General features: G+C 36.6%; 1 protein-coding gene across 6 annotated transcripts in view; it reads left to right on the top strand.

Moving 5' to 3' along the window:
- The window catches only part of LOC106874154 (testis-expressed protein 2), a 38,715-nt gene extending 25,855 nt beyond the window's left edge, over positions 1-12,860 (top strand). For 2 of the 6 annotated variants that reach the window (XM_089339974.1, XM_089339973.1), the window contains exons 3-9: positions 1,221-2,216; positions 2,798-3,021; positions 3,339-3,422; positions 4,416-4,646; positions 6,221-6,341; positions 7,158-7,365; positions 11,570-12,860. In XM_089339974.1, the coding sequence (XP_089196100.1) occupies positions 1,221-2,216; positions 2,798-3,021; positions 3,339-3,422; positions 4,416-4,646; positions 6,221-6,341; positions 7,158-7,271 (1,770 nt within the window). In that variant the 3' untranslated portion in view covers positions 7,272-7,365; positions 11,570-12,860. The remainder of the gene's footprint in view (positions 1-1,220; positions 2,217-2,797; positions 3,022-3,338; positions 3,423-4,415; positions 4,647-6,220; positions 6,342-7,157; positions 7,366-11,569) is intronic. The other 4 variants (XM_089339979.1, XM_089339977.1, XM_089339975.1 and 1 more) reach the window with 3 other exon arrangements.
- Positions 12,861-16,250: the final 3,390 nt, after the last annotated feature.

Below are 16,250 nucleotides of genomic sequence, written 5' to 3'. Positions count from 1 at the left end.
ATTTAACCCTTTAGCATTCAGATTATTCTAGCAAATTTAATACTTCTTCATCCATATTGTTTTAAGCTAATCATGCATTATTTCGTAGCTTCAAGGTTTCAATGATGTTATCACCTATTTTTAGAATGACATTATAGGTTGGTGTGAGATGCCAAATCTGGGCAGTTTTAACATAAAACAGGTAGATCATTTGGGCTGGATATGGCCGGTTTAAACACTAAAGGGTTAAAATGGCTGATGACTAGTGTTGTGCTTGAAACTGAAGCGTACCAACGAAATTAAATCAAACTGTATATATATATATATATATATATTGGTGTTGTGTGAAGAAGCACCCGGTACACTCAGTTAAGTTGTTGGCTTTAGGAAAGGCATACAGCTGTAAAAAAAACTCATGTCAAAGTAGACATACAACCTGGTAGAACTCTCTGACCCATGTGCTTTTGTCAAACTGTCCACCCCTGCCAGCATGGAAAAATGGATGTTAAATGGTGATACTGATGATGACATACTATTAATGTAACTGGTGCCATGACCTGAAACAATAACTATATAACTATAAGTTGTGTGTGCCCTGACTAGGGACCTAGTACCTTGCTGGTTATGGGATAGAAACCATTCTTTTTTTCAGCCTGCTGCAAGCAGGCATTCTACCTAACAGCTGTTTTTTAATTGTTTGAATGAGATTTTTATTTCTTGCTCCCATCATATGGGACTCCATTGGTTATGACAATGAGCGTTCCAGTTGATCTGAACAATGGAATAGCTGGCTCATGAAGTGTGTGTGTGTGTAAATGTGTAAGTGGCTGAGTACGCCACAAGCATGTGTACTCTTAATGTTTGTAGCTCTCAGGGAGATTCAGTGTGAAACAAAGTGCGACATGCCTGGCCCTTTGAATTACAGGTGTGACATGCCTGGCCCTTTGACTTACAGGTACACCTCATTTTTGCCAGCTGAGTGAACTGGAGCAATGTGAAATAAAAGTGTCTTGCTCAAGGCCATAAACAAACAACCTTGCCCTGACTTGTGCCTTGGAGGGAAACTTTCTCGGTACACTCTCACGGTCATTGATGACCAAAAGAGGTCTTCACCCCTTATCCCTTTTAAATAAGCATTACATTTGAAAGAATAATCTAGATGCCAAAGGATTAAATTGATTGATATTTCTTGTTGCCATTCTATGATTTTATTCTGATGTAATTTTGTTTATGTTTTCAAGGGATGGATGAATGAACTGTACTACTATGATCCGGACAACTATCACATAAATAAAACCAATTCTGTGTATGTTCGCCTTGAAGGAGTTACCTTGCGCCTTTCCACTCCCAAAACTAATGTACCAAAGCGTGCTATGTTTGATGAAAATCTTTCTAATCCAACCTTCATCAACCAGCGCCATTATGATTTGAACAGCTGTCGTGTGTTTCTTCTTCCTGCAGGACTTGTTAAGAAACGCCTCTGGAGTAAAAAATACCCAATATGTATTGATTTGACTAGAAACAGTGCTTGCAAATCTGCCCCTTCCTTGCAAAAGAAGCCATTAAAAGACAATGCTTCCTCCCCCAGCACTGACATGGGCTTCGAAGTCATTTCTACAGAATTGCTCAATCCTACAATTCTTTATTTATTTGCTCGTACTGGGAGAGAGAAAGAAGAATGGTACAACAGGTTTCATGCCGCATCTCTGGGCTTGCCTTTGGGGAACCACATCCAAGACATTCATAATGCTTTAAAAGTACCTCCCCATCATAAACGCAGTGACTCTGACACTAATATCGGTATAGCTGATGGCTTTCAGAGGCACAGGCGCCACAATTCTATGGATTCAATGAATTCTTCTGCTGCAACTACTCCAGTTGATTCAACTGCCAGTTTATCTCCAATGTCTGAGAACTTTCAACACACAAACATGAAGAAGTTCTCCCACTACATGGCCAAGTTAATGCCAGCTAGTCTTGATGGAGTTAAATCTAACTCAGGCCCACTCCATTCGCAGAGGGAATCTTCTTCAGTGTCAGCTTCGAGCACACCAAGCAGTCCAACCTCTCGAGAAGTCCCTTCTCCTGATCTTCCTTATACCATATTAGACTTTAGTGAACCACAACTTCTTTGGATAAATGCTTTAATCGGACGTTGTTTATGGGATTTCTTACAAGATAAATCCTGGACTGACAAAGTTATGGAAAAGTTACAGAAAAAACTCAGCAAAATTCATGTGAGTATGATAGTTTTTTTTTTTTTTTATTGTTAAGACTTCATTATATTCTTTGATCAGTTCAATCCAACAAAGCAAAAGGGTCCGTGGATCATCCCTCAGAACAACCTCAAATAGTGTACATCAGTGCTAGCTCTTGTTCTTGCTAAACTCTTCAGTCTCTCTCTTTCTCTCTCTCGACCACAAAATTATTCCAAACTTTGGAAACACACTACACTAAGTCCAAACAAAAGAAAGGCTACCTCTTTGATTCTGCCAGCTATTAATCTACTAACAGGCATTGCTCAGAATTAAAAGGTGTTGTGTCGATGCCCCCAGGCGAAGAAGTAGGATCTCCCACTCCAGCGATCACCAGTAGGGTTTCTCATCTACTGGATCTTTGCCCTATTCTGTCTGTCATGAGTAGAGCTTTACCATCACTTTTAATTAACAGCACCACCCTTTCATCCTTCCTTCTCATCTTCATCTCTTCTACATTTGCCTCATTTCTATTGTTTAACCATGTTTCTTTTTTTGGTGGTGGTGGGGTTGTTAATGCTTCAGTAAAAATATTTCATCTTGGATTTCTGTTTAATTTCCAGGTACCTTATTTCATTGAAGAACTAAAAATTACAGATATCGATTTAGGTACTTCGATTCCGATTCTTCAGAAGTCCTCTAAACCCTATCTGGACGAACGTGGTTTCTGGGTTGACCTGCAGACGATGTATACTGGTGGTTTCAAGATGACTATTTCTACTAAGGTTAATTTAATGAAACTTAAGAAAAAGTCACTTGAAAAATCTCCAGTTCTTACAAGCAGACGGTTCGTATAATAAAATTTTAATTTTTTTCCATCCATCCATCCATCCATCCATCCATCCATCTCCTCTGTTTCTTATTCCTGGGAAGGTGGTCATTGGGGTAGAGTCCTCAAGTACCCCATCCATAGGGTCCTACCAGAAGCGACCGTCCTTACTCTTTCCTGCTAGACTCTCAAGCGTGGCCAACTGTGACTATGAATATTCTCTCACCATCTCGTTATTGGTCTCCCACTGGTTGGCTCAGCTTGAAGAATCTGTTTTGCGATTCTCTCATGCAACATTCTAATCATTTTTATTTATTAATTTATTTTTATTCTAGTTCTGCAGTGACGGATTCTAATGAAGAAGATAGTGCTGAGTCTTCGACAGATGAAGAGCCTGAGGATAATGGTATAGACGAGAGGTAAGATTTTGTTTGTGTAGATATGTCATAAATATATATGATGTATGTTTGAAGTGATGTGTGTCCTCTCTTTGTAGAGGAAAAACCTTGCTATATTGTATATGTCTCTGCATGCATGCTCCAGTCACAAATACACGTGATACACATCATTTAACCCTTTAACATTTAAACCGGTCATATCCGGCCAAAAGTATTCTGCTTGTTTTATGTTCAAACTGGCCAAATCTGGTCTCTCACACCAACCCTACAATATCATTTTGAAAATTAACAGCTACCTCATCAAAATCTCATAGCTACAAGATAATGCATGATAAGTTCAAAACAATGTGGATGAAAAAGCATTAATTTTGGCAGAATAATGCAAACACTAAAGGGTTAATATACTCAAGATTTAAGGTGGTGAGCTGGCAGAATCATTACCATGCTGGACGAGATGCTCAGTGGCATTTCATCTGTCTATATGTTCTGAATTCAAATGCCACCAGGGTCAATAAAATAAGTACCACTTGACCACTGGTGTCAGTGTAATCTCCTTACGCCTACCTCTGAAATTGCTGGCCTTGTGCCAAAATTTGAAACCAATATACACAGGATTTAAATGCAAGCTGCTGTAAGTTTCATGCTTCTGATAATGCAACAGTTTGACAAATTTGTATGCTGTGTATTTTTGGGCAGTCATTCAGGCTGAAAATAAGATATCAGATGTGTGTGTGTGTGTGTGTGTGTAAAATAAATACAAATGATGTATTAAATATCATACAACATCCATTCTACTCTGTAAAGTGGTTGTCATTAGGAAGGGCATCCCGCTATAAGAACCATGTCAAAACTGACCTCGCCTGTACTGGTGCCACAGTCCTGGTGTTGATTCCTTCAAGGAGGTGCTCCAGTATGGTCGCAGTCAAATGACTGAAACGAGTAAAAGAAACAACAGAATGTATAACGCAGGCCACCATTGAAGCGAGATAAATTTACCAAAGTTTTTCTTTGCAGCAGCGGAGTTCCACAGATTGGCAGCAGTGGCAGTGGAGCTAGCCGCAAGATCCTGCGATACATTGACATGATAACACAGTCCAAGTATTTCCAGCAAGCCACTGAGTACAAGTATATAAAGAAGGCAATGGAAGGTGTATCCAACACGCCACTGATTCTTACTGTTGAGGTACATTGTCTCAATGGGGTACTCACCATTAATGTGCCACCCCCACCTACAGATAGATTGTGGTAAGTATTTTTCGTTGTTTATCTCTCAATATTTTTATATGTCTTTCATTCGTTTGTTTGTTTTTACTATGAGTGGCTGAGTGGTTAAGAGGTTTGCTTCCCAGTCATATGGTTTCAGGTTCTGTCCCTGCTGCATGACACCTTGCTGGGGCATGTTTATTTGTTTGTTTTTACTATGAGTGGCTCTGTGGTTAAGAGGTTTGCTTCCCAGTCATATGGTTTCAGGTTCTGTCCCTGCTGCATGACACCTTGCTGGGGCATGTTTATTTGTTTGTTTTTACTATGAGTGGCTCTGTGGTTAAGAGGTTTGCTTCCCAGTCATATGGTTTCAGGTTCTGTCCCTGCTGCATGACACCTTGCTGGGGCATGTTTATTTGTTTGTTTTTACTATGAGTGGCTCTGTGGTTAAGAGGTTTGCTTCCCAGTCATATGGTTTCAGGTTCTGTCCCTGCTGCATGACACCTTGCTGGGGCATGTTTATTTGTTTGTTTTTACTATGAGTGGCTCTGTGGTTAAGAGGTTTGCTTCCCAGTCATATGGTTTCAGGTTCAGTCCCTGCTGCATGACACCTTGCTTGGGCAAGTGTCTTTTACTATAGCCCCGGGCCAACCAAAACCTTGTGATTGTATATACATTATTTACATTTGACGAATATATGTCCTCATCTTGTTTGTTGTTGACACAAGCAAGTGTTAACAACAAACAAGATGAGGGCAAATATCCGTTGAATATAAATAAAGTACATAATTCCTCATCGCTTAAATATAGAACTGCTTGTGATTGTATTTGATAGAAACTCAAAAGAAGGCCTGCCATATATAGAAATATAAATATATACACACAGGCATAGCTGTGTGATAAGAAGCTTACTTTCCACCCACATGATTCCGGGTTCAGTCCCACTGTGTGGCACCTTGGGCAAGTATCTACTACTATAGCCTTGTGAGTGAATTTGAAAGACAAATTGAAAAAAGCTTGTCATATATACATATATGTGTGTGTGTGTGTGTGTGTGTCTTTGTTGTGTCTGTTTGTCCACCCCCCACCCCCATCACCACTTGACAATTGGTGATGAGCAATGTGAAATGAAGTATTTTGCTCAAGAACACAGCATGCCACCACCCTGGGAATTGAACCTATGATCTAGCAACACTCTAACCATAGGCTACATGCCTTCGCACATATGTATGTATGCAGATATATATATGTGTGTGTGTGTGTGTGTGTGTCATATGTACGTGTGATGATTATAAATGAGTATCCCCATCATACAAGGGACATTGTCCATTTCCAGTCTTCCATAAAGAGCATGTCTGGCCATGGTGGAAATATTACCTTGTTTGGAAACAGGTGAAGGTTGGTGACAGCAAGGGCATCTAACTGCAGAAAATCTGCCTCAACAAACTCTATCTTTTGTAGGTTCTGTTGGAGGCATGCTGGCCCCTGAAAAATAATTCCCTTCTTTTCTTCTCACTAGTCTTGCTACCCTTCTTTCTGAGATTTAAAAAAAAATTAAAAAAAAGAAACCGCACCAAACAAACAACTGTGCAATGTGTATTGTTTTTTTAATCTAGGTATGGTTTTCGTGATAATCCACAACTGACTCTTGTGGCTAAACCTAAGGTTGGAGAAAGAGAAGTGACTGTTACCCATATCACTGAATGGATTGAGAAGAAATTAACCATTGAATTCCAGGTAAAAGAAAGCATTTTTTGAAAATCTTTTCTCGAGTTTTCTATCATTTCTTTGATTATAATATTCCATCCTTTAATCTGTTAAGCATTTAAACTAACCACATCTAGCCCAAATATTCTGGCTGTTTTACATTCAAACCAGTCAGATCCTAGTCTCTCACACTAACCCTGCAATGTCATTCTAAAATAAACAGTTACATCATTGAAATCTGAAAGCTATGAGATAATGCAAGATTAATTCAAAATAATCATCCTGAAAGATTGCGTTTCCCCTCCAGAAACAGTTCCACAACCATAGGATGAATTTGATCAGATAAAATGCTTAGTCTTGACTATTAATTCTGCCATGAAGGGAAACCATTGGGCTGGCAGATTTCCTAGATAGCCCCCCCCCCCCCCCCGATCATCACTGGTCCTCTTCCATGTTTAAACTAGCTTTTGATGGTTTTATAGATATTTCAAAATTATGATGCGAGGTGTTTCCTTTATTTTGTCCAACCCGTGTGTGTGTGTGTGTGTGTATATATATATATATATATATATACATATATACACCACCTAATTTGGTGGTGTTCCTAATTTTATTATATACTATTAAAACCAATTAAAAAATAACTGTATATGTAATGGATAAGATTATTTAGGTACAACAACAATTTTCTGGAACTTTTGATTCCAAAACCTTTCTTGAAAGTCAGTGTTGTACCTGTATATACATTTATGTTCTATATTTCAGCTGGTAACTTACAAAAAACAAAAGACGGATTCTTTTTTTATTCTTCATTCATTTGGTTATTTTTCTCTGTATATTCCTTAGCGAATATTTGTGCTGCCCAATATGGATGACTTGGTAATCCCTCTGTTGCTGCCAGGACTTCCTGAGGATGCTGTTCCTTCAACCATCTGTCCACCTGACGGCACTGAGGTCTGATGCAATTGATGCCAATTAAAACATTTCATTGCTCTTAATCGATCGTCAATTGTTTATCTGACTCTCTCTGCTTGTCAGGCCAGTTTTCTTGCTGGTCAGCATTATTTTATATACAACTGCACATGTATATTTCTATACATCTATATATATATTTGTCAGAATCTTGCAGTGTAATGCACATATATTAAGTAGCTATTCTTTCATAACACAGCTTGTTTTGTGTTGTTTTGCATTTTTGTTGATTTCACGGATCAGTAGTCTTGTGTTTAAAGCATGACATGTTTTTGCAGTTTTATTTGATGGTCAGCATTATTTTATATACAACTGCACATGTATATTTCTATACATCTATATATATATATTTGTTAGAATCTTGCAGTGTAATGCACAAAAATTTAGTAGCTATTCTTTCGTAACACAGCTTACTTTGTGTTATTTTGTATTGTTGTTGATTTCACAGATTAGTAGTTTTGTGTTTAAAGCATGTCTTATTTTTGCAGTTTTATTTGATGTCGTTTCCTTGTTTTTCCACAACACTTTACATGACAGCAGCTCCTCAAATTTTCTCTGTCTCTTTTAAAAACTTTGCTCTTTGCCAATGAGAATTGTAAGATGTCTGTTTACGTCATAAGCGTTATTTATCTAGAAACTACAAGGAATATGAAATAAATTGTTTTAACGGTGGAACTTGAAGTAGATAAAGCTATAAATGATAGCATGTCGAATCTTGAGTTCAAAAACTACTTGGATAGAAAAAGTCAAAGGCTGCAAGCTTTGTGTGCCTCTGTTTGTCCCCCCCACCATTGCTTGACAACCAATGTTGGTGTGTTTACATCCCTAGCGGTTCAGCAACAGAGACCGATAGGATAAGTACTAGGCTTACAAAGAATAAGTCTTGGGATCTATTTGCTCCAGCATGGCTACAGTCAAATGACTGAAACAAGTAAAAGAATAGCCTTAAAAATTTTTTTTTTTTCCTTTTTTGATGTTGGTGAATCATTGATTAAATCAGTATGACTATACTAATCTAACATGTATCAAGATAAGCTGCATTATTATCTAGCAGTTCATGATAGATATTTCTCAACAACAGTACATCACTCCTCCCCGCCACGCACACGATTGAGTCACTATTACTGTCGCTTATATCTATAAGACACTCCCTGACAAACACCTGATGTACAAATTAAAAAGTTCATCATCCATTATCTCTCGTACTTTGACCTCCCAACACCTGATTGAACTGCATTTGAGCTGAGACTGTTGCTGTTTGAAAGAGAGGTTGGGTTAGGGTTTGCACACTGATCTTGTAAAACCCTCACCAGCAGCAACTATCCTAAGCAGACCCTTGGGTTGTAGAGTTGTCACCCGAGTGATGCAAAGACGTCATCCATCAGGAGTGGCCCAGTGGTTAGTGTTGCACTCACCATGTAGGTCATGGGTTCAGTTCCTGGACTGGGCAGCATGTTGTGTCCTTGAGCAAGACGTGTCATATGTTACTTCAGTGGTGCTGTGTGGGGATGCTGGCGATTTGGTATGGCTGACTGAACATTGAACCTGTTTTGACAACCGTACTTTTTGGCACTGGAAGCAAAACGCACACACAAACATACATGCAGAAATACACACAGAAATATACGTGTAGAAATACATTCAAACACACATATAAAAAGTGAAAGAAGTATTACAGTTTATTGATTGAACACGATTGACATAAACACTACTCTCCCTCTCCTCAGATACATAAACAGAGAGTGGTGGGGAGAGTGAGAGAAGCATTAAAACATCTGATGTTAAATCAGTGATGCTAGAGAGGTGGCACCAGATTGGCCGTGTAAAACCATCTCATGCCAAGTCAATTAAGTGTCTGGCTGGGAGGGAATCGATTAACGAAAGTTCTATTACACACCAGTCATCCTATTTAGTTCATAACCAGTGTCGTTATTCATTCCTAATATTTCTATGAAAAGATATCTGGCTGTGAGGAAATATTACTTTGCTTGGAAACAAGTGAAAGTTGGTGACAGGAAGGGCATCCAAATGTAGAAAACCTACCTCAATAAACTCTGTCAGCCCTAGCATGGATGGAAAAGAGGTCATTAAATGACGATGATAATAAAAGATTCCTAAATCATTATTATTTATGCATGATACATATTGTCTGCATCAAAATCAATATCATTTATGCATGATACTCAGTGTCTACTTTAAAATCAACATTATCATTGTTACTGTTTTATCCAAAACATATAAACATGAGTCTGGACTGACCTCATAATGTCTATTGTTGCATACAACTGGTACTTTATACCTATTGTTCGTTATTTTTAATCTGTATGTATTGTTGTTCATTTATTAAATTTTGCATGTTCTCTTTTCATTTATTTTATATATATATATATATGAATTTAAGGATTGGAGAAAACGCACGTTATAATTTCTTTGCTACATTGGTTTCTATTAACCCATTTATTCTATCAGAAGAATTTTTATTCATTAAGATAGAAGAAATACACATAATTATATATATATATACATATAAAATTTATTAATAAGGGTAGAAATTGATATTAATCAATTAAAACCAGTGGTCTAGCATTTTAAAAAAATCCGAAGATTAAAATTATATTACATACAAAAATAAGAGGAATGACCAGCAAAAGTGGACTCCTATATGCTAGAAATAGATGCTGAATCACCTAACCACGAAAAGATATGTTCTCAGTAAAATACTAAATAAAAAAATCGTTTTTTTTATTTAGTATTTTTTCATTTGTCTTGCCCTTTTACAGTTTGTGTCGCTAAATTTTTACTGAGAACATATTTTTCGTGGTTAGATGATTCGGCATCTATTTCTAGCATATAGGAGTCCACTTTTGCTGGTCATTCCTCTTATTTTTGTATGTATATATATATATATGTATATGATCAGTGTCACATACATAATATATATGTGTTGTTAAATGCTTTTAAGTGGTAGTATTTTGTCCAGAGAAAATCCTTTTAAAGATGTAGTGCTAAAAGGCATTCGTTTGTTATATGTTTGCTGCTATTTCACATTTAGGGCTAGTCATAGCATCCTTGTGTAGCAGCCATCTCACCTGTTTGATAATTTCTTTGTCAGTATCCATGTTTCACTGCCATATAATTGCACTTTGGAGTTCCAGATGGCAAAGATGGCTAGGCTGTTGCACTCACGATTGCAAGATCGTGGTTTCGATTCCCAGACCAGGCATTGTATTGTGTTCTTGAGCAAAGCACTTCATTTCACATTGCTCTGTGATCATTTTGTCATCTGACATGTGGCACACGGTGCACCTGTACAGGTAATAGTAAATTTGATGGTGGGAGTGAGCTTATGCGAACACAAACATTTGATCACTATAACCAAACCATCTGTGTGGTTGTTCGGCAAGAAATTGCCGAATCCTCATATGTTGTCTGATGATGAGAGTCTATGATATATATATTAGACAAAATGAGATAACAAAGCCAAGGCCGTGAGGAGTTTTCAGGACATTTATAAGATAAAAGATATCGATATAGTCTTACAGCTGTTTCTGGGATATTATGGATATCCCTTCATCAGAGAGACGATGTGAGATGATTAAATAGCGGTAATTGAATTTGAAATAAGGAATTATTATGGAAAAGGAAGAGATAGGGAATATAGAGGGAAATAAGAGAATGAAAGTAGAAATAAAATATATAACCCTTTAGCATTTAAACTGGCCATATCCAGTTCAAAACAATGTGGATAAAAAGGCATTAATTATGGCAGAATAATGTGAACACTAAAGGGTTAAAGATATTGTAGTTGCAGTTCCATTATTTGAGAAAAGTGGTGTATAGAAGTGGTAAAAAAGTTTCCTGTACATGGTATACCTCAGCTTTACCTCATTTTGTCTATATATATATGCATGCTAATACAAGACCTACATTAGACTCTTCACTCGTATCACTATTGAACCAAGAGTTTAACTAGTCTGTCCATAGCACTTACTTAGCGTTACCTGCCTCTCTTTGGGTCTTCTAGATACCAATACCTCTCATATATATATATATATATGTATGTATGTATGTATGTAAATCTGCTTGATTATTGTGTTTCCAGAGCATGAAACTGTTAGCAGCTCATATTTGAATACTGTTTATATTGAATGATATTTATCTCTCAGTAGACGGAATACTTCTTTTGCTGAACCTACAATAACAGTAAACAATGTGTGTGTGTGTGTGTGTATGTATATATATAAAGACATGTATAATGATTCAGTTTTTTTCTCTTTCATTTCCAGAGGTTACTTGTTTTACCAAATATGGACGATCTTTTGATTCCAATCATGATAAATCCTGTGGAGGAATTTTTGTCACTGATTACGACAACAGTGCACTAACAGACACAAACAAAAAAACACCCCCTCCCATTTGCCCCCCAAATTCCCCACCCACCCACCCTGACTTTATATATTCTTCCTTTCCCTCTTCTCTGCTCATCTCCCCCCCCCCCACAACTACATGCCAACCATGCAGTCAGTCTATAATCTGGACTTGTAAATATTTCGAATTCTTTCTTTCTTTTAAACTTTTACCATGGAAACATGTTATTGTATACAAAAAAAAAAAAAGAAAAGAAAAAGAGAAAACAAAAACAAAACCAACAAATAAATTGTCTTATGTAATAGCAACAACAGAAGAAAGGTACATTAGGAAACTAAGTAGAAAATAACAGTTTTGTTTATTTGTTTATTTCCAAAATATTCCCCAAAATTGTCCAACTGCTTTTAATAAGACTTCAAGGATGAATTTGAAAATGATAATAACAAAAAAAAAAAAAAAAAATCAAGAAGACTTAAGAACATTCCAAAAACCATAAAAAAAAAAAAAATTAATGTTAGTAATTTTGTTTGGGTTTGTATAGATGGCATCATCCATACACGTTTCTGTGTGTGAAGAAAAGATTGTGAAAATGCAAAGCTCTTTTGTTATATAAATGACCTTAAGATTGCAGAAGAAGAACCAATGGTGTAATTATTATTATTTATGTTATTGTTGTTGCTTTGTTTTATGCGAGCTGCTCCGAGTCTCACCCAGAGACTTCAAGTAACAACAAATGGATGTTTTTTACTATGGGTGTTAGCAGTGACGTATTGTAAGGAAGGAAGAGGAGAAACTGGGAACTAAGATTCTGTTAAGAGTTCTTAAGAGAATAAGATATTTTCAGGTTGGCTATGTTTTGCTTAGGACTCCTTATTACCATTGTTATTACCATGGTGGAGAGCTGGCAGAACCGTTAGCATGCCGGGCAAAAATGCTTAGCACCATTTCTTCTGTCTTTATGTTCTGAGCTCAAATTCCACTGAGGTCGACTTTACCTTTCATCCTTTCGAGGTCGATAAAATAAGTACCAGTTGAGTACTGGGGGGGGGGGGGGGGGGGGTCGTCGATGAAATCGACTTACTCATCCACCAAAGTTGCTGGCCTTGTGTCAAACTTTGACACCATTACTATTATCATTAATAATAATAATGTGAGCTGGCAGAATTGTTAGCACGGTGGGCTAAATCCAGCATTTTGTCCTTTATGTTCTGAGTTCAAATTCTGCCAAGGTGGACTTCACTTTTCATCCTTTCAGGGTCGATTGAATAAGTACCAGTTATGCACGGGGGGGGGGGGTCAATGTAATCAACTCAATCCCCTCACCCAAGCTGCCCTTGTGGCAAAAATTTGAAATCATTAATAATAATAATAATAAGGTGTGTCCTTCACAATCTGAGCTCAAATTGCACCATGGTCGACTTTGCCTTTCATCCTTTTGGGGGTCGATAAAATAAGTACCAGTTAAATACTGGGGTCGTTGTAATCAACTTAACCCCTCCCACCCCAGAAACTGATGGCCTTGAGCCAAAATTTCAAATTATTATTAAGGCAGAAAATTGACAAAATTTTGCCCATTTTTACCTTCAGATTAGAAATTCCACTGGGGTCTACTTTGCCTTTCAACCTTTCGGAGTCGATAAACTAAGTACCACTTGAGCACTGTGGTTGATGCAGTTGACTTCCCCTCCCCTCAAATTGGCTGGCCTTGTGCCAAATTAAGAAAGGATTATTATTATTATTATATTTAGGCATGTACTTTTTCTTTATTGCTACTTCAAATCATGCTTGGGTTAACCTTGTCTTTCATCATGCTGTTTGGAGAATGTGTGTGTGGGGGGGGGGGGGGAAGGATTAGAAAAGTACTAGTAATATAAAATACCATACAACTTGTTTTATTAAAATTATCTCCACCTCTAGAGGATGTGTCACTTTTACCAAATGGTAATGAAAACCAAATCCGCTTAAATAGGGAGATAATCTCACAAATCAAGAATTCTCCAAAGTTGACATGTTATTAAATATTGTCTGGAGATAAGAGGGCAGTTGTGGATGCATGTTTCTGGCTCAATAGCCATCATCAGCACACTTTTCTTACCTTGTCTCCAGTAGCCAAGTAGCTTAGACATTTTACAAAAAAATCACTTAGATAATTTGCATAAGTTAAATAAAAAAAAAAAGATCCAAGAGAAATAACTCAGGCTAGTGACATGTATTTGAAGAACATAGACTAATACAGGTATATCAAACACTATATAACATTAATTTTTGATGTATTAAAATTATCTCCACTTTTACAGGATGTGTCATATTTACCAATTGGCAATTAAAGACCAGCTCCTTGAGGAGGGAAGTAATTTCAAGGATCAAGAAATAACTCAAAAAGGCTAGTAGTATATGTATTTGAACAATATTGACAAATACAGGTGTATCAAACATTATACAATGTACAAGTAATAATATAGGATTGACTGTGTACATTCTTTTTCATATAACTTGCTTTGTACCAAGCTGAAAGAACGTGTGATTATATAAGTCAGTTAATGATTGATATCGACATTTTGTGTCAAATGCCGTTTTTATTTTTGTCAGATGTTTTCTTTCATAATTGTTTTGAAACCAAAAAAATCTTTTTAAACGAAAACAAACATTGGTAAATTCATAATCAAAGAATTTAAAACAAAAGTAACAATTTTTTTTCTGAATATGGAAATGGGTATAATGCATTTTTTCCTAAATTATATATATACAAGTGTATATGTATACATATATAATATATTTGCAAACAATAATTTGTAAGTTCTATATAAACCGCATATTTATATATATTATGATGACAAAGATAATATTTGCTCAGTAATCAAATAAGTGTTGCTAATGTTATAATTTGTAAGATTAGCAATGGCCAATCAATGAGGCAATGGTAGAATTTGATTCCTATGGAGTTGGAATGATCAAAATAAATAAAAAAGAACCCTTCCACTTGTCCTGCTGTTTCAGTTTTTGTGGAAGATTTATTGTTTAACATTATTTTGTGAAAAGAGATTTTTACTAGGAATTCTTTTTCCAACAAGAAGTTATTGCTTATAATGTAATAAACCCTTTCTGTTTACCATCTGTGTGCATGGTGACTAAGATTAGCAATCCCTTATATTTCTCATCATCTAGCAGCCACCTAGATACCAAGTCATGTGTGGCTCTTAATTAAAAAACTAGTCATTAATTAGTATAGTAATTTAATCTGTTATAAGCCTACAATGAGGCTTATATATGCAGAAATAGCTTTACATGCTAAAAATAATAGCCAAATTTCCCCTTAAAAAATTAACTAATCAAAAAATAAATAGCAGGGAAGATACATTGCATAATTTAGCTGTTGATAAATGAAATGGGATGGTCATGGCTGGAATGCCTTTGATCTATTGGTCTGGGCTGACCTGGGGGGGAGGGTGTCTAAAATTAAAAAAAAAAAAAAAAAAAAAAAATTAAAAATGTGAAATTATCTTTGTTTGTAATCTTTGTATTGGTACATATGAAGATTGTGTGTCTTGCATTGAGACTTTTTTTTTAGCAGAGGCAAACTGTTTTGTAATTTTCAGTTATTAAAGAAAAATCTAAAGATAAGTAAACTACAACCCTGACTCTGTTAAATATTAACATTTTTTTTTTTTTTACTTTGGTTTTGGGTAAAAAGAAAATACAGGAGAATCAGTTATGATTTTGACATATTCCCCTTTCAGATTCACATACTTATTGCAGCAGTTTTTCTAAGCCCTGTAAAAGAACTCAAAAGGTTAGACCTCCAACCAGAACTTTTGCAATATCCTTAAAGCCAGCAACTTTACAGCACCCCTCATGTATGTGGGTGTTTGTATGTGAATTTGGGTGTCATTGTCTTGAAACTGCATGATAGTTTTAAATAAGTACCTCTGTCATACATGTAGTCTTCCTTGTTTTTAGTTATCCATGGAAAACGCTTGGTCATGGGGAAATATTACCACCATGCTTGGAAACAGATGAGGGTTGGTGACGGAAAGGACATCCAGCTACAGAAAATCTACCTCAACACATTCCATCAGACACATCTGAGCTTGGAAATGTGGACGTTGCTCAATATAATCCTGCCATTGATAGAACCCCGTACATGACTGGTACTTTATTTTATAAAGTACCAGTCATGTACAGGGTTCTGATGTAATTGACTTGTCCCCTCCCCTCAAGATACTGATCTTGACACCCTGCAACAGATGACGTCCTGTTCAGAGGGAATGTTATGATCTCAATCATTTGTATGCCATGGAAACCAAGTAACCAGCCTTGTAAGTTCTAAGACTTAAAGAATTAAATGAAGAAAAACAATATATTTTGGTAACAGAATAATCCTTCCTACTAAAGGCACAAGGCCTAAAATTTTGGGGGATAGGGCCAGTTGATTAGATTGACCTTAGTATGCAAATGGTACTTAATTTATCAAGGCTGAAAGGCAAAGTCGACCTTGGCGGAATTTGAACTCAGAACGTAGCGATGGGTGAAATGCTGCTAAGCATTTTGTCTAGCATGCTAACGATTCTGCCAGCTCACCAACCTTGATAACAGAATAAT

The sequence above is a fragment of the Octopus bimaculoides genome, chromosome 22 (genome assembly GCF_046866305.1).
Source record: "Octopus bimaculoides isolate indiv1 chromosome 22, ASM4686630v1, whole genome shotgun sequence".
NCBI lineage: Eukaryota > Metazoa > Mollusca > Cephalopoda > Octopoda > Octopodidae > Octopus > Octopus bimaculoides.
The sequence above is the reverse complement of the archived record's forward strand: the minus strand, read 5'-3'. Positions and strand labels throughout refer to the sequence as shown.